The 23,872-nt window shown below is 42.0% G+C and overlaps 1 protein-coding gene across 6 annotated transcripts in view; it reads right to left on the bottom strand.

Moving 5' to 3' along the window:
• The window catches only part of LOC143277130 (trafficking protein particle complex subunit 9-like), a 95,096-nt gene that overhangs the window by 46,817 nt on the left and 24,407 nt on the right, over window positions 1-23,872 (bottom strand). For all 6 annotated transcript variants that reach the window (XR_013053685.1, XR_013053684.1, XR_013053682.1 and 3 more), the window contains exons 9-16: window positions 23,788-23,859; window positions 19,296-19,491; window positions 17,219-17,312; window positions 11,307-11,483; window positions 9,495-9,637; window positions 6,502-6,587; window positions 5,347-5,470; window positions 3,134-3,350 (exon numbers count right to left, since the gene is read on the bottom strand). Coding sequence is in view for 2 of the 6 variants with exons in the window: in XM_076581869.1 (XP_076437984.1) it covers window positions 3,134-3,350; window positions 5,347-5,470; window positions 6,502-6,587; window positions 9,495-9,637; window positions 11,307-11,483; window positions 17,219-17,312; window positions 19,296-19,491; window positions 23,788-23,859 (1,109 nt within the window). In the remaining 4 variants the exon portion in view is untranslated. The remainder of the gene's footprint in view (window positions 1-3,133; window positions 3,351-5,346; window positions 5,471-6,501; window positions 6,588-9,494; window positions 9,638-11,306; window positions 11,484-17,218; window positions 17,313-19,295; window positions 19,492-23,787; window positions 23,860-23,872) is intronic.

Here is a 23,872-nt window from a genome sequence, read left to right as displayed (position 1 = left end):
GGGTCACAAGGAATATTGGGGGGGATAGTACATAACAAGGTACGAACATAAATCGAAAATCATACACAAATACAGATACAGTAGCTATCATGAGAAAGAGAATGAATGAATGAAAGAAAGAAATGAAGTCCTGGCTGTAAAGTGATACAATAACCCCAACCACTCTGGCTCTGTACAGACTCTGATGGCTGTAAAGTGATACATTAACCCCATCCTCTGTGGCTCTGTACAGACTCTGATGGCTGTAAAGTGATACATTAACCCCAGCCTCTCTGGCTCTGTACAGACTCTGATGGCTGTAAAGTGATACATTAACCCCAACCTCTGTGGCTCTGATGGCTGTAAAGTGATACATTAACCCCAACCTCTGTGGCTCTGTACAGACTCTGATGGCTGTAAAGTGATACATTAACCCCAGCCTCTGTGGCTCTGTACAGACTCTGATGGCTGTAAAGTGATACATTAACCCCAGCCTCTGTGGCTCTGTACAGACTCTGATGGCTGTAAAGTGATACAATAACCCCAACCTCTGTGGCTCTGATGGCTGTAAAGTGATACAATAACCCCAGCCTCTGTGGCTCTGATGGCTGTAAAGTGATACAATAACCCCAGCCTCTTAACCCCAACCTCTCTGACTCTGTACAGACTCTGATAATCCACTGGACCTGCATACCTCTGCCCAGCATGACACAAGACTTTTCCTGACAAAAAATAAATAAACAACTAAACGATATTTCATAAAACTTTTCCAGACTTCCACGACTGTACGAACCAAGCACATTGTTCACATCTCTGGCCAGCATACAGCAAGACTTTTCCTGACTTCCATGACTGTACGAACCAAGCACATTGTTCACATCTCTGTCCAGCATACAGCAAGACTTTTCCTGACTTCCATGACTGTATGAACCAAGCATATTGTTCACATCTCTGCCCAGCATACAGCAAGACTTTTCCAGACTTCCATGACTGTACGAACCAAGCATATTGTTCACATCTCTGTCCAGCATACAGCAAGACTTTTCCTGACTTCCACGACTGTACGAACCAAGCACATTGTTCACATCTCTGTCCAGCATACAGCAAGACTTTTCCTGACTTCCATGACTGTACGAACCAAGCACATTGTTCACATCTCTGTCCAGCATACAGCAAGACTTTTCCTGACTTCCATGACTGTATGAACCAAGCATATTGTTCACATCTCTGTCCAGCATACAGCAAGACTTTTCCTGACTTCCATGACTGTATGAACCAAGCATATTGTTCACATCTCTGTCCAGCATACAGCAAGACTTTTCCTGACTTCCATGACTGTATGAACCAAGCACATTGTTCACATCTCTGTCCAGCATACAGCAAGACTTTTCCTGACTTCCATGACTGTATGAACCAAGCATATTGTTCACATCTCTGTCCAGCATACAGCAAGACTTTTCCTGACTTCCACAACTGTACGAACCAAGCACATTGTTCACATCTCTGTCCAGCATACAGCAAGACTTTTCCTGACTTCCACAACTGTACGAACCAAGCACATTGTTCACATCTCTGTCCAGCATACAGCAAGACTTTTCCTGACTTCCATGACTGTACGAACCAAGCACATTGTTCACATCTCTGTCCAGCATACAGCAAGACTTTTCCTGACTTCCATGACTGTATGAACCAAGCACATTGTTCACATCTCTGTCCAGCATACAGCAAGACTTTTCCTGACTTCCATGACTGTACGAACCAAGCATATTGTTCACATCTCTGTCCAGCATACAGCAAGACTTTTCCTGACTTCCATGACTGTATGAACCAAGCACATTGTTCACATCTCTGTCCAGCATACAGCAAGACTTTTCCTGACTTCCATGACTGTACGAACCAAGCACATTGTTCACATCTCTGTCCAGCATACAGCAAGACTTTTCCTGACTTCCATGACTGTACGAACCAAGCACATTGTTCACATCTCTGTCCAGCATACAGCAAGACTTTTCCTGACTTCCATGACTGTATGAACCAAGCACATTGTTCACATCTCTGTCCAGCATACAGCAAGACTTTTCCTGACTTCCATGACTGTACGAACCAAGCACATTGTTCACATCTCTGTCCAGCATACAGCAAGACTTTTCCTGACTTCCATGACTGTATGAACCAAGCACATTGTTCACATCTCTGTCCAGCATACAGCAAGACTTTTCCTGACTTCCATGACTGTATGAACCAAGCACATTGTTCACATCTCTGTCCAGCATACAGCAAGACTTTTCCTGACTTCCATGACTGTACGAACCAAGCACATTGTTCACATCTCTGTCCAGCATACAGCAAGACTTTTCCTGACTTCCACAACTGTACGAACCAAGCATATTGTTCACATCTCTGTCCAGCATACAGCAAGACTTTTCCTGACTTCCATGACTGTACGAACCAAGCACATTGTTCACATCTCTGTCCAGCATACAGCAAGACTTTTCCTGACAAAAAAAAGACTTTCCAGAGTTCTGGGACACTGTTTGAAGCCAGGGTATCATCCATATCTCTGCCCAGCATACAAGACTTTTCCAGACAAAAAAAACACAACAAAAACTTTTTCCAGACTTCCATGACTGTATGAACTCTTGGTATCATACCTACCTCTGCACAGCATACAGGACCTTCCAGACAAAAAACCCAAAAGCAACAACAACAACAATAGCTTCTAAATTTTCCAGAGTTCTACAACACATCAAATCCAGGGCATCGACCCTACCTCTGGCCAGCACACAGCAAGACTTTTCCACACACACACACACATTCCAGACCTCCACAACGCTCTTCAAACCCCCACCTCTGGCCAGCACACAGCAAGACTTTTCCACACACACACACACATTCCAGACCTCCACAACGCTCTTCAAACCCCCACCTCTGGCCAGCACACAGCAAGACTTTTCCACACACACACACACATTCCAGACCTCCACAACGCTCTTCAAACCCCCACCTCTGGCCAGCACACAGCAAGACTTTTCCACACACACACACATTCCAGACCTCCACAACGCTCTTCAAACCCCCACCTCTGGCCAGCACACAGCAAGACTTTTCCACACACACACATTCCAGACCTCCACAACGCTCTTCAAACCCCCACCTCTGGCCAGCGTATAACAAGGTGGCAGCATTGGCCACCACTGTGGCACCCTCTGGCGAAGAGGATGAGGCGAAGGTGACGGCCTTGGGCAGGGAACAGGACAGCGCCACCTGGGGAAGAGCGGGAACGACCTCCACCTGGTAGTGGGAGGGGCCCACGGAGGGCATGTCCCGCAGGCGGCAGTGACTGTGCACACCAAACACCTGGGTGTCGTAACCTGTGAAAACCACCACACAGCGCTGTTTAGAATGATAATGATGATAATGAAAATGATGATACTAAAATATATATATATATATATATAATCTTTTTAAAACAATGATAATAAAATAATGATGCTACTGACAACAATAATAATAAATGTCATCATCACAACCATAAACATAATAACCATCATCATCATCACCATAAACGTAATAACAATCATCATCATATTCATAATTGTAAGAACAATAAGAACAACAACAATAACAACAACAACAACAATAATCAAAACGATTAAAAAACCAGTAATAATACATCACCACCACCATCATCATCATCACAACGATAATAACAATAATCATAATAATACTATCAACAACAACAACAATAATAATATCACCATCATCATCATTATAATAACAATAATAATCGTCATCATCATAATGATAATGATAATAATGGCCATTTATACAAAGCATTTTTCCAGATGTACTGCTCAAAGCACTTTCAGTGCCCCCCCCCCCCCCACACACACACACACATGAACACGTCAGATTACATTTTCACAATTGAACACTGGAAACCACCCATCCACCCACGAAGCCCTCTAGAAAACACATCCCTGCAACAAGCACTCACACATGCACACACACTCGAATGCATGGACACTCTCAAGTACCCCACCACACACCAACAGCAAACAGCTTCATAATAATAAAACGTGTTTGGAACCAGATCATACCAAGACCAGCACTGGAAAGATAATGTTGTTGGTATATGTTTTCAGAGCAGGCTTAAAAGAATTCAGTACGACAGAATGTCACAATTTTTCTGGCAGTTTGTACCACAAGGACGAGGCCTGAAAGATCTGACCTGATGCCTCTTCTTTCTTCCAAAACAACAAGTCAGCATACCCACCATGCACACCCCGTAAAACAGAGTATGGCTGCCTACATGGCGGGGTAAACAAATAAAATAGTCATACACCTAAAATGTTACATGTCCGCATAACTGTATGTCTTAACGCAACTGAAACCCGATTGAATGACACAGGAAACGAATGATAAGCGCCTAAAAACAACCGTCAGTCACCTCCAACCTGGTAGGCAGCCTGCTGTGCAAACGACTCCCTGTTTGAAAAGCGCTTAGAGCTTGGTGTCCAACAAGTATCATCATCATCATCATCAATAAGAAGGATTGAAAAGCACTTAGAGCTTGGTCTCCAACAAGTATCATCATCATCATCATCATCAAAAAAGAAGGATTGAAAAGCACTTAGAGCTTGGTCTCCAACAAGTATCATCATCATCATCATCAAAAAGAAGGATTGAAAAGCGTTTAGAGCTTGGTCTCCAACACATATCATCATCATCATCATCAATAAGAAGGATTGAAAAGCACTTAGAGCTTGGTCTCCAACAAGTATCATCATCATCATCATCATCATCAAAAAGAAGGATTGAAAAGCGTTTAGAGCTTGGTCTCCAACACATATCATCATCATCATCATCAATAAGAAGGATTGAAAAGCGTTTAGAGCTTGGTCTCCAACAAGTATCATCATCATCATCATCAATAAGAAGGATTGAAAAGCACTTAGAGCTTGGTCTCCAACAAGTATCATCATCATCATCATCATCATCAATAAGAAGGATTGAAAAGCACTTAGAGCTTGGTCTCCAACAAGTATCATCATCATCATCATCATCAATAAGGATTGAAAAGCGCTTAGAGCTTGGTCTCCAACAAGTATCATCATCATCATCATCATCAATAAGGATTGAAAAGCGCTTAGAGCTTGGTCTCCAACAAGTATCATCATCATCATCATCATCATCAATAAGGATTGGAAAGCACTTAGAGCTTGGTCTCCAACAAGTATCATCATCATCATCAATAAGGATTGAAAAGCACTTAGAGCTTGGTCTCCAACAAGTATCATCATCATCATCATCAATAAGAAGGACTGAAAAGCGTTCTGTGCTCGGCAGTCTGTCCGCCCCACTTACCCAGAATCCTCAGCGTGCCTGCAGCCTGAGGTTTGGCCAGCAGTTTGACGGTGAGGGGGGAGTGGGGAGGAAGGTGGGGGCTGGCCGGAAACACCTCCACATCCAAACCTTCTGTCAGCAACCCCTGCAGCACACAGGTCAAGGTCAAGAGGTCATTGTCACTCAAGATCACTGCCTGCATCACACAGGTCAAGGTCAAGGTCAAGAGGTCATTGTATCTCAGGATCGCTGCCTGGATCACACAGGTCAGGATCAAGAGGTCATTTTCACTCAGGATCACTGCCTTAACCACACAGGTCAAGGTGAAGGTCAAGGTCATTGTCTTTCATCACCGAAAGATCACGACTGATCCATATATGCTGCATATCTGTCCTTAAAAAAAAAAAAAGAAGAAAAAAAGAGCAGATGTCTGATCTCTGCATAAACCCAACATGCTGGTCCATCCTGGGAAATAAAGTAATTAAACAAAATAAACAAGAAAATACATCGTAATATTCAATGATCTAGTGAGGTGACAGCCCTTCACTGACATCCTGACCTGTAACCTCTGTCATCTCAAAAGAGGTGACAGCCCTTCACTGACATCCTGACCTGTAACCTCTGTCATCTCAAAAGAGGTGACAGCCCTTCACTGACATCCTGACCTGTAACCTCTGTCATCTCAAAAGAGGTGACAGCCCTTCACTGACATCCTGACCTGTAAGCTCTGTCTATCTCAAAAGAGGTGACAGCCCTTCACTGACATCCTGACCTGTAAGCTCTGTCTTATCTCAAAAGAGGTGACAGCCCTTCACTGACATCCTGGTCAGGTTTAAATCCCAATCTTGACACCTGGTAAAGGGGTGGATATTTTTCCAGTCTTCCAGTTCAACAGATGTGCAGACCTGCTAATGCCTGAACCCCCTTCATGTACACACACACACACACACACACACACACACACACACACAAATACCCATATCGAAGATCCTGTAATCCATGTCAGCATTCAATGAGTTATGGAAACAAGAACTTACCTGTCATACATTCCCCAGAAAGCAATATGACTGCCTACTTGGCAGGGGTAAAACAGTCATACACGTGAAAGTCGACAGGTGTATACGAGTGAACGTGGGAGTCACACCCCGAGAAAGAAGAAGACGAAGAGTGACTCACCATGTACAGTAAACGTATTTCCACCGCCAGAGGGTTGAAGAGTTGTAGCTGTACTTCACACATGTCCTCTGCCACCCACTCAAAGTCTGAAGGAACACACACCATGGGGACAGAATAGAATAGAATAGAATACAGTCTGAAGGAAAACACACCATGGGGACAGAATAGAATAGAATAGAATACAGTCTGAAGGAAAACACACCATGGGGACAGAATAGAACAGAATAGGATGACAGAATAGAATACAGTCTGAAGGAACACACACCATGAGAACAGAACAGAACAGAGTAGAATAGAATAGAATACAGTCTGAAGGAACACACACCATGAGGACAGAACAGAACAGAACAGAACAGAATACAGTCTGAAGGAACACACACCATGAGGACAGAATAGAACAGAATAGAATACAGTCTGAAGGAACACACACCATGAGGACAGAATAGAACAGAATAGAATACAGTCTGAAGGAACACACACCATGATGGCAGAATAGAACAGAATAGAATATAGTCTGAAGGAACACACACCATGAGGACAGAATAGAACAGAATAGAATATAGTCTGAAGGAACACACACCATGATGGCAGAATAGAATAGGATGACAAAATAGGATACAGTCTGAAGGAACACACACCATGATGGCAGAGAGGAAGAGGACAGAATAGAACAGAATAGAATATAGTCTGAAGGAACACACACCATGATGGCAGAATAGAATAGGATGACAAAATAGGATACAGTCTGAAGGAACACACACCATGATGGCAGAAAAGAATAGGATGACAAAATAGAATATAGTCTGAAGGAACACACACCATGATGGCAGAATAGAATAGGATGACAAAATAAGATACAGTCTGAAGGAACACACACCATGATAGAATAGAATATAATAGAATACAGTCTGAAGGAACACACATCATGATGGCAGAATAGAACAGAATACAGTCTGAAGGAACACACACCATGATGGTAGAATAGAATAGCATAGAATAGAATACAGTCTGAAGGAACACACACTATGAGGACAGAATAGAATACAGTCTGAAGAAACACACACCATGATGACATAATAGAATAGAATACAGTCTGAAGGAACACACACCATGATGACAGAATAGAATAGAATAGAATACAGTCTGAAGAAACACACACCATGATGACATAATAGAATAGAATAGAATACAGTCTGAAGAAACACACACCATGATGACATAATAGAATAGAATAGAATACAGTCTGAAGGAACACACACTATGAGGACAGAATAGAATACAGTCTGAAGGAACACACACCATGATGACATAATAGAATAGAATAGAATACAGTCTGAAGAAACACACACCATGATGACATAATAGAATAGAATAGAATACAGTCTGAAGAAACACACACCATGATGACAGAATAGAATAGAATAGAATACAGTCTGAAGAAACACACACCATGATGACAGAATAGCATAGAATAGAATAGAATACAGTCTGAAGAAACACACATTGTGATGACAGAATAGAATAGAATAGAATACAGTCTGAAGGAACACACACCATGATGACAGAATAGAATAGAATAGAATACAGTCTGAAGGAACACACACCATGATGACAGAATAGAATAGAATAGAATAGAATACAGTCTGAAGAAACACACACCATGATGACAGAATAAAATAGAATAGAATAGAATACAGTCTGAAGGAACACACACTATGAGGACATAATAGCATAGAATAGAATACAGTCTGAAGGAACACACACCATGATGACAGAATAGAATAGAATAGAATACAGTCTGAAGGAACACACATTGTGATGACAAAATATAATATAATACAATACAATGCAATGCAATACTTGATCGTCACAAAACCTTAAGGTGTATAAGACAAAATAAAACATAAACATGAGCATATTATGAAGAGAAACGCTTGTGAACAAATTTCGCCAGCTTTGGCTGTAATTCCTATAGTCAGATCAATTCACTAGGCCTGGCATTTGGATGACATATATCGGTTAAGAATCTGTTTTCTAAATATTGTATTTTACACAATTGTCCAAAACATGGATCTCTTACAGGTTGCACACAGTCTTTGTATTTTGTTACCTTCCCTGTTCGATCTGTAAGTCATTTGCACTGATTCATAACAGTCAGTGCTTTTCTGCTGTATCAATGTGTCCGTATAAATACTAGGATCGTACAGCATTTAGATCACCTTTTTTTCCTTTTTTTTTCAGTTTAATTTTTTACCTTTAACTCATTCAACTCCAGGTAAAATTTTACTTGTACAATGTTTACTTTCCCTGTGGACCAGGTATGAGTAATCTTGTACCAACACACTTTTCTCATTTTGTTTATTCTTGCTTGGTGCAGTTTGCATTCTAAACTGAACCGTTCATGGATTCACTTGTGCTCGACTAAGACCATCAGGACAGCAGAGGAGGTAACTGCCGTCCAGACGATCTGGGATAGAATTTGATCATAGTGGAGAGTGTGCTGCCACGGTTACATCCCCACTCTCTGGGCCAAGAGGGCTTTAGGACAGTCGGCGCTGGGATGGTTCCTAAAGGCTAGTGAGCCCCCAAGGCTGCAGCACTAAGAGCCAACAGCAATGCGAGAGCTGTATAATCAATGGTATCCTCTCCTGTAACTGGAATTCATTTACAGCTTAGTCGTTTGTGAAGGACTAGGACTCTCAAACCAGGAGGCAAGACTCCACTGGCTCTTAGTACTGCAGCCTTGGGGGCTAGTTTGCCTTTGGGGACCATCCAAACACCGACTGTCCTAAAACCCTCTTGGCCAAGAGAGTGGGGGTGTAACTTGGGGCAAGACACACTCCACTATAATCACATTCTAACCCAGATAGTAGGGACAGCAGGTACCTCCTCTCTGTTCTGATAGTCATAGTCAGACACGACTATCATACATACACATCATTCACAAAATGAATGAACTAAAATAGAGAAAACACATCAGTGGGACCACTGACCGACTTGACACGAGTCCCCCTTGCTGTGGCTCTGGCCAAGGGACAGGGGTGTGTAGATGAAGATGCTGCCGGGAGAGTTGTCCTCCCCTGTTGCCATCTTCACAGGGCGGAGGTGAGGGGGGGGAGACAGCAACTTGAAGTTCCTGAAGGCACGTCAACCACAAAACCTACATTAAGCATTTTTCTTTTTCTTTTTTTTTTCTTTGAAGAAAAAAAGTCTCCCTTATAAGGCAAAAGGGTCTGGAGTTGAGGAAAAAAGTATCAACTTACGGTCCATCAAATTTGTTTTTGTTTTTTTTCTAATCATGTAAATACAAATAAGGATATTCTTATGCTCTGTTCAAGGCTTTAAGTAACACATAATGCATAAATATGCATCCCTCGACAATCGTAGCAAGTAGATACACCTGTCTTTGTGTGTGTGTGTGTCTGTGTGCGTGCGTGACTCAAGCCTGACTGAACGACACAGGAAAAAAATGATCAGTGTCTACATGCAGCCGTCAGTCGACTCTACCCAGGTAGGCAGCCTGCTGATCAAATTACTCCGTGTTTACACAGCCCTTACAGCTTGGTCTCTGACTGAGGACTGGTGCTACACAAGTATCTGTATCCATACCTGACAGAGGGCAGTGTTGAGGGGTGGGTGTGTTGAGGTGTGTGTGTGTTGAGGGGGGTGTGTGTTGAGGGGTGGGTGTGTTGAGATGTGTGAGTGTTGAGGGGTGGGTGTGTTGAGGGGTGGGTGTGTTGAGGTCTGTGTGTGTTGAGGGGTGGGTGTGTTGAGGTGTGTGTGTGTTGAGGGGTGGGTGTGTTGAGGGGTGGGTGTGTTGAGATGTGTGAGTGTTGAGGGGTGGGTGTGTTGAGGTCTGTGAGTGTTGAGGGGTGGGTGTGTTGAGGTCTGGGTGTGTTGAGGGGTGGGTGTGTTGAGGGGTGGGTGTGTTGAGGTCTGTGAGTGTTGAGATGTGTGTGTGTTGAGGGGTGGGTGTGTTGAGGGGTGGGTGTGTTGAGGTCTGGGTGTGTTGAGGGGTGGGTGTGTTGAGAGGTGGGTGTGTTGAGATGTGTGAGTATTGAGGGGTGGGTGTGTTGAGGGGTGGGTGTGTTGAGATGTGTGAGTGTTGAGGGGTGGGTGTGTTGAGGGGTGGGTGTGTTGAGGTGTGTGTGTGTTGAGGGGTGGGTGTGTTGAGGGGTGTGTGTGTTGAGGTCTGTGTGTGTTGAGGGGTGGGTGTGTTGAGGGGTGGGTGTGTTGAGATGTGTGTGTGTTGAGATGTGTGTGTGTTGAGGGGTGGGTGTGTTGAGATGTGTGTGTGTTGAGATGTGTGTGTGTTGAGGGGTGGGTGTGTTGAGGTCTGTGTGTGTTGAGGGGTGGGTGTGTTGAGATGTGTGAGTGTTGAGGGGTGGGTGTGTTGAGGTGTGTGTGTGAAGAGGTGGGTTTTTAGGCCAGACTTGAAAGAGCTGAGTGCGGAGACCTGACGAAGCGAAAGAGGAAGTTCATTCCAATTACAAGGTCCAGAGACAGAGAAAGAACAGCAGCGAACAGCAGAGTGTCTGAACCTGGGTATGCGTATACAGAGTGGATCCGAAGCCGATCGTAGAGAGCGAGACGGAGTGTAGATTTGAAGGCAGCCACAGAGATAGGAAGGGACAGATTAGTGAGGTGTTGAGGGATGTTACTTAACAGAGAACGGAGTGTTGAGGGGCAGGTGCTGATGGTGGTGTTGAGGAGTGAGTGTTACCTGACAGAGGGCAGTGTGTTGAGGTGCACAGGGGGCAGGATGACGCCCGTGTCAGTGGACAGTGGCTGAGAGTGAGTGTTACCTGACAGAGGGCAGTGTGTTGAGGTGCACAGGGGGCAGGATGATGCCTGTGTCAGTGGACAGTGGCTGTGGAACACCCTGACACTTGGCCGTCAGTGTCTCCAGGCCACACACCGCCTCCTTCTGCTGGTCTCCGCTCAGGTGGGGGTACTGCGTGTGGAGCAGGAGGGTGCTGTGTCTGTCACATCATCGTCATGGTCATTACTGTTATCATTATCATCATCACCACTCAGATGGGTGTACTGTGTGTGGACAGTGCTGTGTGTCACATCATCGTCATGGTCATTACTGTTATCATTATCATCATCACCACTCAGATGGGTGTACTGTGTGTGGACAGTGCTGTGTGTCACATCATCGTCATGGTCATTACTGTTATCATTATCATCATCACCACTCAGATGGGTGTACTGTGTGTGGACAGTGCTGTGTCTGTCACATCATCGTCATGGTCATTACTGTTATCATTATCATCATCACCACTCAGATGGGTGTACTGTGTGTGGACAGTGCTGTGCCTGTCACATCATCGTCATGGTCATTACTGTTATCATTATCATCATCACCACTCAGATGGGTGTACTGTGTGTGGACAGTGCTGTGCCTGTCACATCATCGTCATGGTCATTACTGTTATCATTATCATCATCACCGCTCAGGTGGGGGTGCTGTGTGTGTAGGAGGAGGGTGCTGTGTCTGTCACATCATCACTGTCATCATTATTATCATCATCCTTGTCGTCGTGATCATCAACATTGTCATCATTATCATTGTTATTATCGTCATCATTATCATCATCATCATCATCGTAATCATCATGGTCATCATCACCATTATCATCATCATCATTATCATTGTCATCCTCATCATCATAATCAATATGGTTATCATCATCATTATCATCGTCGTCATTTACATTGTCATCATCATCATCATCCACATCATCGTCATTCTCATCATCACTGTAATCATCATGGTTATCATCATCATTATCATCATCATCATAGTCATTATCATTGTCATCATCATAATCATCATGGTTATCATCATCATTACAAGCATCATCGTCATCATTATCATCATCATCATCATCGTTATCATCGTCATTATCATTGTTATCATCGTCATCACCACACACGTGGGGGTAGGAGGGTGCTGTGTCTGTCACACCATCATCATCGTCATTATTGTCACGTTCATCGTCATCATTATCATTGTTATCATTGTCATCATCATCATGCTCATCATAATCATCATCGATGTCAACGTTATTGTCATCACCACTCAGATGGGTGTACTGTGTGTGGACAGTGCTGTGTGTCACATCATCGTCATGGTCATTACTGTTATCATTATCATCATCACCACTCAGATGGGTGTACTGTGTGTGGACAGTGCTGTGTCTGTCACATCATCGTCATGGTCATTACTGTTATCATTATCATCATCACCACTCAGATGGGTGTACTGTGTGTGGACAGTGCTGTGCCTGTCACATCATCGTCATGGTCATTACTGTTATCATTATCATCATCACCACTCAGATGGGTGTACTGTGTGTGGACAGTGCTGTGCCTGTCACATCATCGTCATGGTCATTACTGTTATCATTATCATCATCACCACTCAGATGGGTGTACTGTGTGTGGACAGTGCTGTGCCTGTCACATCATCGTCATGGTCATTACTGTTATCATTATCATCATCACCACTCAGATGGGTGTACTGTGTGTGGACAGTGCTGTCTGTCACATCATCGTCATGGTCATTACTGTTATCATTATCATCATCACCACTCAGATGGGTGTACTGTGTGTGGACAGTGCTGTCTGTCACATCATCGTCATGGTCATTACTGTTATCATTATCATCATCACCACTCAGATGGGTGTACTGTGTGTGGACAGTGCTGTGTGTCACATCATCGTCATGGTCATTACTGTTATCATTATCATCATCACCGCTCAGGTGGGGGTGCTGTGTGTGTAGGAGGAGGGTGCTGTGTCTGTCACATCATCACTGTCATCATTATTATCATCATCCTTGTCGTCGTGATCATCAACATTGTCATCATTATCATTGTTATTATCGTCATCATTATCATCATCATCATCATCGTAATCATCATGGTCATCATCACCATTATCATCATCATCATTATCATTGTCATCCTCATCATCATAATCAATATGGTTATCATCATCATTATCATCGTCGTCATTTACATTGTCATCATCATCATCATCCACATCATCGTCATTCTCATCATCACTGTAATCATCATGGTTATCATCATCATTATCATCATCATCATAGTCATTATCATTGTCATCATCATAATCATCATGGTTATCATCATCATTACAAGCATCATCGTCATCATTATCATCATAATCGTTATCATCGTCATTATCATTGTTATCATCGTCATCACCACACACGTGGGGGTAGGGGGGTGCTGTGTCTGTCACACCATCATCATCGTCATTATTGTCACGTTCATCGTCATCATTATCATTGTTATCATTGTCATCATCATCATGCTCATCATAATCATCATCGATGTCAACGTTATTGTCATCACCACTCAGATGGGTGTACTGTGTGTGGACAGTGCTGTGTGTCACATCATCGTCATGGTCATTACTGTTATCATTATCATCATCACCACTCAGATGGGTGTACTGTGTGTGGACAGTGCTGTGTGTCACATCATCGTCATGGTCATTACTGTTATCATTATCATCATCACCGCTCAGGTGGGGGTGCTGTGTGTGGACAGTGCTGTGTCTGTCACATCATCGTCATGGTCATTACTGTTATCATTATCATCATCACCACTCAGATGGGTGTACTGTGTGTGGACAGTGCTGTCTGTCACATCATCGTCATGGTCATTACTGTTATCATTATCATCATCACCACTCAGATGGGTGTACTGTGTGTGGACAGTGCTGTGTGTCACATCATCGTCATGGTCATTACTGTTATCATTATCATCATCACCACTCAGATGGGTGTACTGTGTGTGGACAGTGCTGTCTGTCACATCATCGTCATGGTCATTACTGTTATCATTATCATCATCACCGCTCAGATGGGGGTGCTGTGTGTGGACAGTGCTGTGTCTGTCACATCATCGTCATGGTCATTACTGTTATCATTATCATCATCACCACTCAGATGGGTGTACTGTGTGTGGACAGTGCTGTGTCTGTCACATCATCGTCATGGTCATTACTGTTATCATTATCATCATCACCACTCAGATGGGTGTACTGTGTGTGGACAGTGCTGTGTGTCACATCATCGTCATGGTCATTACTGTTATCATTATCATCATCACCGCTCAGATGGGTGTACTGTGTGTGGACAGTGCTGTCTGTCACATCATCGTCATGGTCATTACTGTTATCATTATCATCATCACCGCTCAGGTGGGGGTGCTGTGTGTGGACAGTGCTGTGTCTGTCACATCATCGTCATGGTCATTACTGTTATCATTATCATCATCACCACTCAGATGGGTGTACTGTGTGTGGACAGTGCTGTGTCTGTCACATCATCGTCATGGTCATTACTGTTATCATTATCATCATCACCACTCAGATGGGTGTACTGTGTGTGGACAGTGCTGTGCCTGTCACATCATCGTCATGGTCATTACTGTTATCATTATCATCATCACCGCTCAGGTGGGGGTGCTGTGTGTGGACAGTGCTGTGTCTGTCACATCATCGTCATGGTCATTACTGTTATCATTATCATCATCACCACTCAGATGGGTGTACTGTGTGTGGACAGTGCTGTGCCTGTCACATCATCGTCATGGTCATTACTGTTATCATTGTCATCATCACCACTCAGATGGGTGTACTGTGTGTGGACAGTGCTGTCTGTCACATCATCGTCATGGTCATTACTGTTATCATTATCATCATCACCGCTCAGATGGGTGTACTGTGTGTGGACAGTGCTGTGCCTGTCACATCATCGTCATGGTCATTACTGTTATCATTATCATCATCACCACTCAGATGGGTGTACTGTGTGTGGACAGTGCTGTGTGTCACATCATCGTCATGGTCATTACTGTTATCATTATCATCATCACCACTCAGGTGGGGGTGCTGTGTGTGGACAGTGCTGTCTGTCACATCATCGTCATGGTCATTACTGTTATCATTATCATCATCACCACTCAGATGGGGGTGCTGTGTGTGGACAGTGCTGTGCCTGTCAGTGTATGACCAATAAAAGCAAGAAGAACAATTGCTAACAACTGTACCAATAAGAGGAATAACAATAATAACAGAACAACAACATTGGTAATAATATCAATAATAATAACAAAAACAACAATAAAACCAACATCAGGATCATCAACAATCATCATCATCACTGTTGCTGTAATCATCACCACCATCATCATCATCATCCCCATCATCATTACCACTCAGGTGGTGTCAATGCATGTGAAACAACAGCGTGATGTATCCTTCACAATCACTGTCTTCCTGAAGACAATTTTCTGTACACTGTGTGTGTGTCTTTCAAACATTTAAGTGATTGACTGATTCACTGTTTCAATACTGAATATATCAAAATAAAACCAGAATAAAAGACAGACAGAAAGAAAGACAGAGACAGACAGACAGAAAGGCAGAAAGAAAGAAAGAGAGAAAGACAGAGAGAAAGACAGAGAGAAAGAAAGAAAGAAAGACAGAGAGAAAGAAAGAAAGAAAGACAGAGAGAAAGAAAGACAGAGAGAAAGAAAGAAAGAAAGACAAAGAGAAAGACAGAAAGAAAGACAGAGAGAAAGAAAGACAGAGAGAAAGAAAGAAAGAAAGGAGAAAGAAAGAAAGAAAGACAGAGAGAAAGAAAGACAGAGAGAAAGAAAGAAAGAAAGACAGAGAGAAAGAAAGAAAGAAAGACAGAGAGAAAGAAAGACAGAGAGAAAGAAAGAAAGAAAGACAGAGAGAAAGACAGAAAGAAAGACAGAGAGAAAGAAAGACAGAGAGAAAGAAAGAAAGAAAGACAGAGAGAAAGACAGAGAGAAAGAAAGAAAGAAAGACAGAGAGAAAGAAAGACAGAGAGAAAGAAAGAAAGAAAGACAGAGAGAAAGAAAGGCAGACAGAAAGACAGAGAGAAAGAAAGAAAGACAGAGAGAAAGAAAGACAGAGAGAGAGAAAGAAAGAAAGACAGAGAAAAAGAAAGACAGAGAGAAAGAAAGGCAGACAGAAAGACAGAGAGAAAGAGAGAAAGAAAGACAGAGAGAAAGAAAGACAGAAAGACAGAGAGAAAGAGAGAAAGACAGAGAGAAAGAGAGAAAGACAGAGAGAGAGAAAGAAAGAAAGACAGAGAGAAAGAAAGAAAGACAGAGAGAGAGAAAGAAAGAAAGACAGAGAGAAAGAAAGACAGAAAGACAGACAGAAAGACACAGAGAGAGAAAGAAAGAAAGACAGAGAGAAAGAAAGACAGAAAGACAGACAGAAAGACAGAGAGAGAGAAAGAAAGAAAGACAGAGAGAAAGAAAGAAAGACAGAGAGAAAGACAGAGAGAAAGAAAGAAAGAAAGACAGAGAGAGAGAAAGAAAGAAAGACAGAGAGAAAGAAAGACAGAAAGACAGACAGAAAGACACAGAGAGAGAAAGAAAGAAAGACAGAGAGAAAGAAAGACAGACAGAAAGACAGAGAGAAAGACAGAGAGAAAGAAAGACAGAAAGACAGACAGAAAGACAGAGAGAAAGACAGACAGAAAGACAGAGAGAAAGAAAGAAAGACAGAAAGACAGAGAGAAAGAAAGAAAGACAGAGAGAAAGACAGAGAGAAAGAAAGAAAGACAGACAGAAAGAAAGAAAGGTAGAAATACAGAAAGAAAGAAAGCAAGCCAGCCAAAGAATCGAACCCAGACCTGACAGCCAGCTGAGGATTGCCCATCCGACGAGCCGTGTAGACCAGTTCATGCAGCACCCTGTGCTGGATCACGGGCCACCCCTTGTTCTCTCCTGGACACACACCACCACATCACCACCACATCACCACATCATCATGTCATCAGCACTGCATTACTGCATCACTACCACACCACCACATCATCACCACATCATCATGTCATCAGCACTGCATTACTGCATCACTACCACACCACCACATCATCACCACATCATCATGTCATCAGCACTGCATTACTGCATCACTACCACACCACCACATCATCACCACATCATCATGTCATCAGCACTGCATTACTGCATCACTACCACATCACCACATCATCACCACATCATCATGTCATCAGCACTGCATTACTGCATCACTACCACACCACCACATCATCACCACATCATCATGTCATCAGCACTGCATTACTGCATCACTACCACACCACCACATCATCACCACATCATCATGTCATCAGCACTGCATTACTGCATCACTACCACACCACCACATCATCACCACATCATCATGTCATCAGCACTGCATTACTGCATCACTACCACACCACCACATCATCACCACATCATCATGTCATCAGCACTGCATCACTACCACATCACCACATTTCATTTTCACAAAATCACTTTTCATCATTATCACCACCACCTCTGTCATCAACATTAACCATCATCATCGGCCTCCCCTTGTTATCTCTCTTGTACATCATCATCGTCATCACCATCAAATGATGATCAATCATTACATCATCACCATCACCATCAAATGATGATCAATCATTGTTACATCATCAATCGTCATCACCATCAAATGATGATCAATCATTATTACATCATCGCCATCACCATCAAATGATGATCAATCATTGTTACATCATCAATTGCCATCACCATCAAATGATGATCAATCATTGTTACATCATCGCCATCACCATCAAATGATGATCAATCATTATTACATCATCGCCATCACCATCAAATGATGATCAATCATTGCCACATTATCACCAATGATCATTATCATCAATCATTATCACATTATCACTATTAATCACTGACATCAATCAATACATAATCACAATTAATAATCACCATCTGAATCATTACATTAATCATCAATCACAATCACATCATCACTATCAATTATTACCATCAATCAGTGACATCAATCATCAAATCACCATCAATCATTACCACATTATCAACATCTATCATTCCTGTCACCATCAGTCACAGCCCCCAATACCACCATCAATCATTACCACATAATCAACATCTATCATTCCTGTCACCGTCAGTCACAGCCCCCAATACCACCATCAATCATTACCACATATCAACATCTATCATTCCTGTCACCATCAGTCACAGCCCCCACATCACCATCAATCATTACCACATCATCAACATCTATCATTCCTGTCACCATCAGTCACAGCCCCCAATATCACCATCAATCATTACCACATCATCAACATCTATCATTCCTGTCACCATCAGTCACAGCCCCCATTACCACCATCAATCATTACCACATTATCACAGCGTATCACATTGTCACAGTGTTCCGATAAAATTCATTCATGCTACATCACATCTACTAGGGGGACACCTAAGCAAAGACAACAAAGAAACAACACCAATGACTGACAAAGGGAATAAAAAAAGAAGAGACCAAGACAAAGACGAAGACAAAGAAGACGATGAAGAAGAAGACGAAGAAGAATAAATAGTGATGAAGAAGACAGCAACAAAGATAACGGCCATCAACCACAGCCCAGAAGACAAAGAAAAAGAAGATGAAGACAAAGAAGACAAACAAAGAAGACAAAGAAGAGGACAAACAAAGAAGACAAAGAAGAAGAAATACCGATCAAGTAGACAACAACAAAGATGACACCCCATCCATGAAGAAGACAAAGAAGAAGACAGAGAAGACAAAGAAGAAGACAAAGAAGAAGAAATACGGATCAGGAAGACAACAACAAAGACACCAGACAAAGACGAAGCCTCCCAAGAACCACCACTGACCGACAGGCGACTGACGTGGGTCCAGGGAGATGTTGTAGCCCTCCACTGCCTTCAGAAGCAGCTGGTAGCACTGGTGCCAGGCAGGGTTCGAACCTGGGGACACACACTGCATGGCCGCCACTCGCTTGAAGAAGGCCTCTTTACGACGGAACCCGATCTGTCCGTACAGCGAGGACAAGGTGCTGTAGCGCTGAATCTGTGGGGAGTGAAAAATATTCATTGTGTTTACAGTCACGACAGCATCTTACACTAGTGCTGAACAAGTCAGGGTAAAAATATTCATTGTGTTTACAGTCACGACAGCATCTTACACTAGTGCTGAACAAGTCAGGGTAAAAATATTCATTGTGTTTACAGTCACGACAGCATCTTACACTAGTGCTGAACAAGTCAGGGTAAAAATATTCATTGTGTTTACAGTCACGACAGCATCTTACACTAGTGCTGAACAAGTCAGGGTAAAAATATTCATTGTGTTTACAGTCACGACAGCATCTTACACTAGTGCTGAACAAGTCAGGGTAAAAATATCCATCACAAGTACAGTGATGACAGCATGTTGTAGTGATGAGTTTGTCAGGGGCAAAATAGCCATTGTATAAAAGATTCAAAGATTCAAAGAAATTTCATCCTTTTGCCCCTTTTGGGGTGTGGAGGATACAATAACAATACATACTCATTTGAATCACAACTTCAGTCCAACGATGTCTCCAAAACACCCAAAACGCATACCCACGCACGCACGCACACACACGTGCGCGCTAATGATGATGATTTGCAACAAAACAAATCAAACTTAAACATACTGACAAGTATGTTTTAGACGTAACAAAAGTTACACATCCTTTCCAAGTTTTCTGAATTTACTTAGATTGTTGTGTTTTCTTCACAGCACTGAATAAAATGCACAAACCGAACATTGACTTATGTGATTTATACTTATGTGGTATCAATTTATTTCAAATTAAAGTATATATACAGTGACGACAGCACATTATAGTGATAAATGTGACAGGGGTGAAAATATTCATCATATGTACAGTGACAACAGCGTGCTTTAGTGATAAATGTGTCAGGGATGAAAATATTCATCATATGTATAGTGACAAAGGCATGCTATAGTGTCTAATCAATCAGGGTGAAGATATTCATTATATGTGCAGTGACAAAGGCATGCTATAGTGTCTAATCAATCAGGGTAAAGATATTCATCATATGTACAGTGACAACAGCATGCTATAGTGTCTAATCAATCAGGGTGAAGATATTCATCATATGTACAGTGACAAAGGCATGCTATAGTGTCTAATCAATCAGGGTAAAGATATTCATCATATGTACAGTGACAAAGGCATGCTATAGTGTCTAATCAATCAGGGTAAAGATATTCATCATATGTACAGTGACAAAGGCATGCTATAGTGTCTAATCAATCAGGGTAAAGATATTCATCATATGTACAGTGACAACAGCATGCTATAGTGTCTAATCAATCAGGGTGAAGATATTCATCATATGTACAGTGACAAAGGCATGCTATAGTGTCTAATCAATCAGGGTAAAGATATTCATCATATGTACAGTGACAACAGCATGCTATAGTGTCTAATCAATCAGGGTAAAGATATTCATCATATGTACAGTGACAACAGCATGCTATAGTGTCTAATCAATCAGGGTAAAGATTTTCATCATGTGTACAGTGACAACAGCATGCTATAGTGTCTAATCAATCAGGGTGAAGATATTCATTATATGTACAGTGACAAAGGCATGCTATAGTGTCTAATCAATCAGGGTAAAGATATTCATCATATGTACAGTGACAACAGCATGCTTTAGTGATGAATGTGTCAGGGGTAAAAAAAATATCCATCATTATGTACAGTGACAGCATGTTATAGTGCTGAATCTGTAGTGGGTCAAAATATTCATTGTATGTACAGTGAAAGCATGTTATCGTGATGAATTTGTCAGGGCAAAAATATCAATTACATATTCAGTGACATTAACATGCTATAGCATGGAATGTCTGGGTAAAAATATTCATTATTTGTACAGTGACAGCATGTTATATCACTGAATATGTCAGGGTGAAAATATTCATTATATTTCAAATGACAACAGCATGTTATAGCGCTGAATATCAGGTAAAACTTTTCATTATATGTACACTGAAAACATGTTATAGTGTTGAATGTGTCGGTGTAAAACTATTCATTATATGTACAGTGACAATAACATTCTATAGCACTATATCTGTCAAAGGCAAAAATATTCAATACAAATACAGTGATAACAGCATCCTATGCTGAATCTGTCTGAATAAAAATATTCATTATATCTACAGTGGCAACAGCATGCAAAAGCACTTAATCTGTCAGGGCAAAAATATTAATTGTATATACAATGTCAATAACATTCTATAGCGCTTAATCTGTCAGGGCAAATATATTAATTGTATATACAATGTCAATAACATTCTATAGCGCTGAATGTCAGGGTGAAAATATTCATTACATTTCCAGTGACAACATCCTGCTCTAGTGCTGAATCTGTCAGGTAAAAATATTCATCATATGAAAATTGACATGTTCAAGTGCTGAATGTGGAGTAAAAAATATTCATTATATGTACAGTAACAATAACATTCTATAGCATTTAAACTGTCAGAGGCAACACAGTGATAATAACATTCTATAGTACTTAAACTGTCAGAGGCAATACAGTGATAATAATATTTTATTGCACTTAAACTGCTTTAATAATGATAGTATTTATATAGCGCTGAATCTTGTGCAGAGACAAATCAAAGCGCTTTCGCACCAGTCATTCACATGCATGCATAACTCTAAAACTGAAGGCAAGGAACAGGCAGGGGAGGGAGGCTATTTTGGGAAGAGGTGGGTTTTAAGGCCAGACTTGAAAGATCTGCGTGCGGAGACCTGACGAAGCGAAAGAGGAGGTTCATTCCAAATGCAAGGTCCAGAGACAGAGAAAGAACGGCCTCCAACGGTGGAGTGTTTGAATCTGGGTACACATAAACATTGTGGATCCAAAGCTGATCGTAGAGAGTGAGATGGAGTGTAGAGGTGAAGGCAGCCACAAAGATAGGAAAGGGCAGATAGGTGGGGTGCAGGGGCAAAGCCCCATGGTCGAAAACGAAATTAGTGATTTCTTAGAGGTTTGGGGGGCCTCTCCAGTGTGTGTGTGTGTGTGTGTGTGTGTGTGTGTGTGTGTGTGTGTGTGTGTGTGTGTAGTGTGTGTGTGTGGTGTTTTCAAGGAAAATGTACTTTGCACAGTTCACACTGTACCAACAGTGAATATAAATGACCATGTGGTCTCTACAGCTGTAGTCTGTTCCACTGACAGGAAAGAAATGGGGAAGGGGGATGACTGGAGGGAGGGGGGTAGGCATGTGACTGGTTGTATCACTTTCAGCAGTCGGGGATTCTCAGTATCACTATCAGTATCAATAGCTCAAGGAGGCTTCACTACATTCAGTCAAATCCATATACACTACACCACATCTGCCAAGCAGATGCCTGACCAGCAGCATAACCCATCGCGCTTAGTCAGGCCTTCAGAAAAATAAATAAATAAATAAAATAGAATAAAATAAATTTTAAAATAAAATAAAATAAATAAATAAAAAAGAATAGATAATAATAATAATAGTTATGGTATTTATAAGACACAAAGTTTTGATGAAATCAACTCTAAGTGCACAAAAAAACAAAAATTAAAATAAGTTTGATCCTCAGCTAGAGCTAGTGGTCAGTGATTTCGCTCAACACCAAGGTTGCCACAATCACCAAGTTCCTCCGAATAAAAAATTTTCTCTCTGAAATCAACTGCTCTTCCACTGAAAACAGCAGATCCTCTGGGAGTTCAAAAAGGAAATTTTCCTCCTAAAATTACGTTTATGTAACATACTTACCGTGACCCACTTGTGCCGACTCCGGCATGGGTCTGATTCCTGCCCTGTGCAAACTACTACCCACCTATGCAGAGAAAACGAAAGTAGCTACGACCGATAACCTGGAAGTAGGTTATCTTCTCTTTGCATCCCTGACTAGCGCCCTCTTTTTCCGGCAGCCATCTTGACTCCTGCTCCTGTGCTCGGCATACGGCTAATTTTTTTTCATATTTTCAATCTGTCTATCGATTCCTTGGCACTCTCGTTTTGTGTGTGCTGATGAATCACAACAGGTCACAAAACTACGTGGCCCAACTGGGCGATCCAGCTCAAATTAAGGCACGATCACAATCAACCGGCGGACACAGGGAATACTTATAAAAATCGTGGGACACTTACTTTCAAAAATGAAAATACAAAACTCATTTAATTACTCTTTAATAAGCTTTGCGCACTATTAGATTATCAAACTCTCTATACAATTAGGGGACTCTCACTTCCCCCATTGAAGATTTTTTTGAAGAAAAAGAAAAACCAGGATCCCTGCTCTCTGTGGTCCTGTCAGTCACTGACCTTGTCCTCCTCTGAAGACGTCAAGTTGATGTACACCACATTCTGCAGAAAATCGGACGCCTGCAGGAATTTCTGCAACACGCAG

Source organism: Babylonia areolata, chromosome 33 (assembly GCF_041734735.1).
Source record: "Babylonia areolata isolate BAREFJ2019XMU chromosome 33, ASM4173473v1, whole genome shotgun sequence".
Lineage (NCBI taxonomy): Eukaryota > Metazoa > Mollusca > Gastropoda > Neogastropoda > Buccinidae > Babylonia > Babylonia areolata.
The sequence above is the reverse complement of the archived record's forward strand: the minus strand, read 5'-3'. Positions and strand labels throughout refer to the sequence as shown.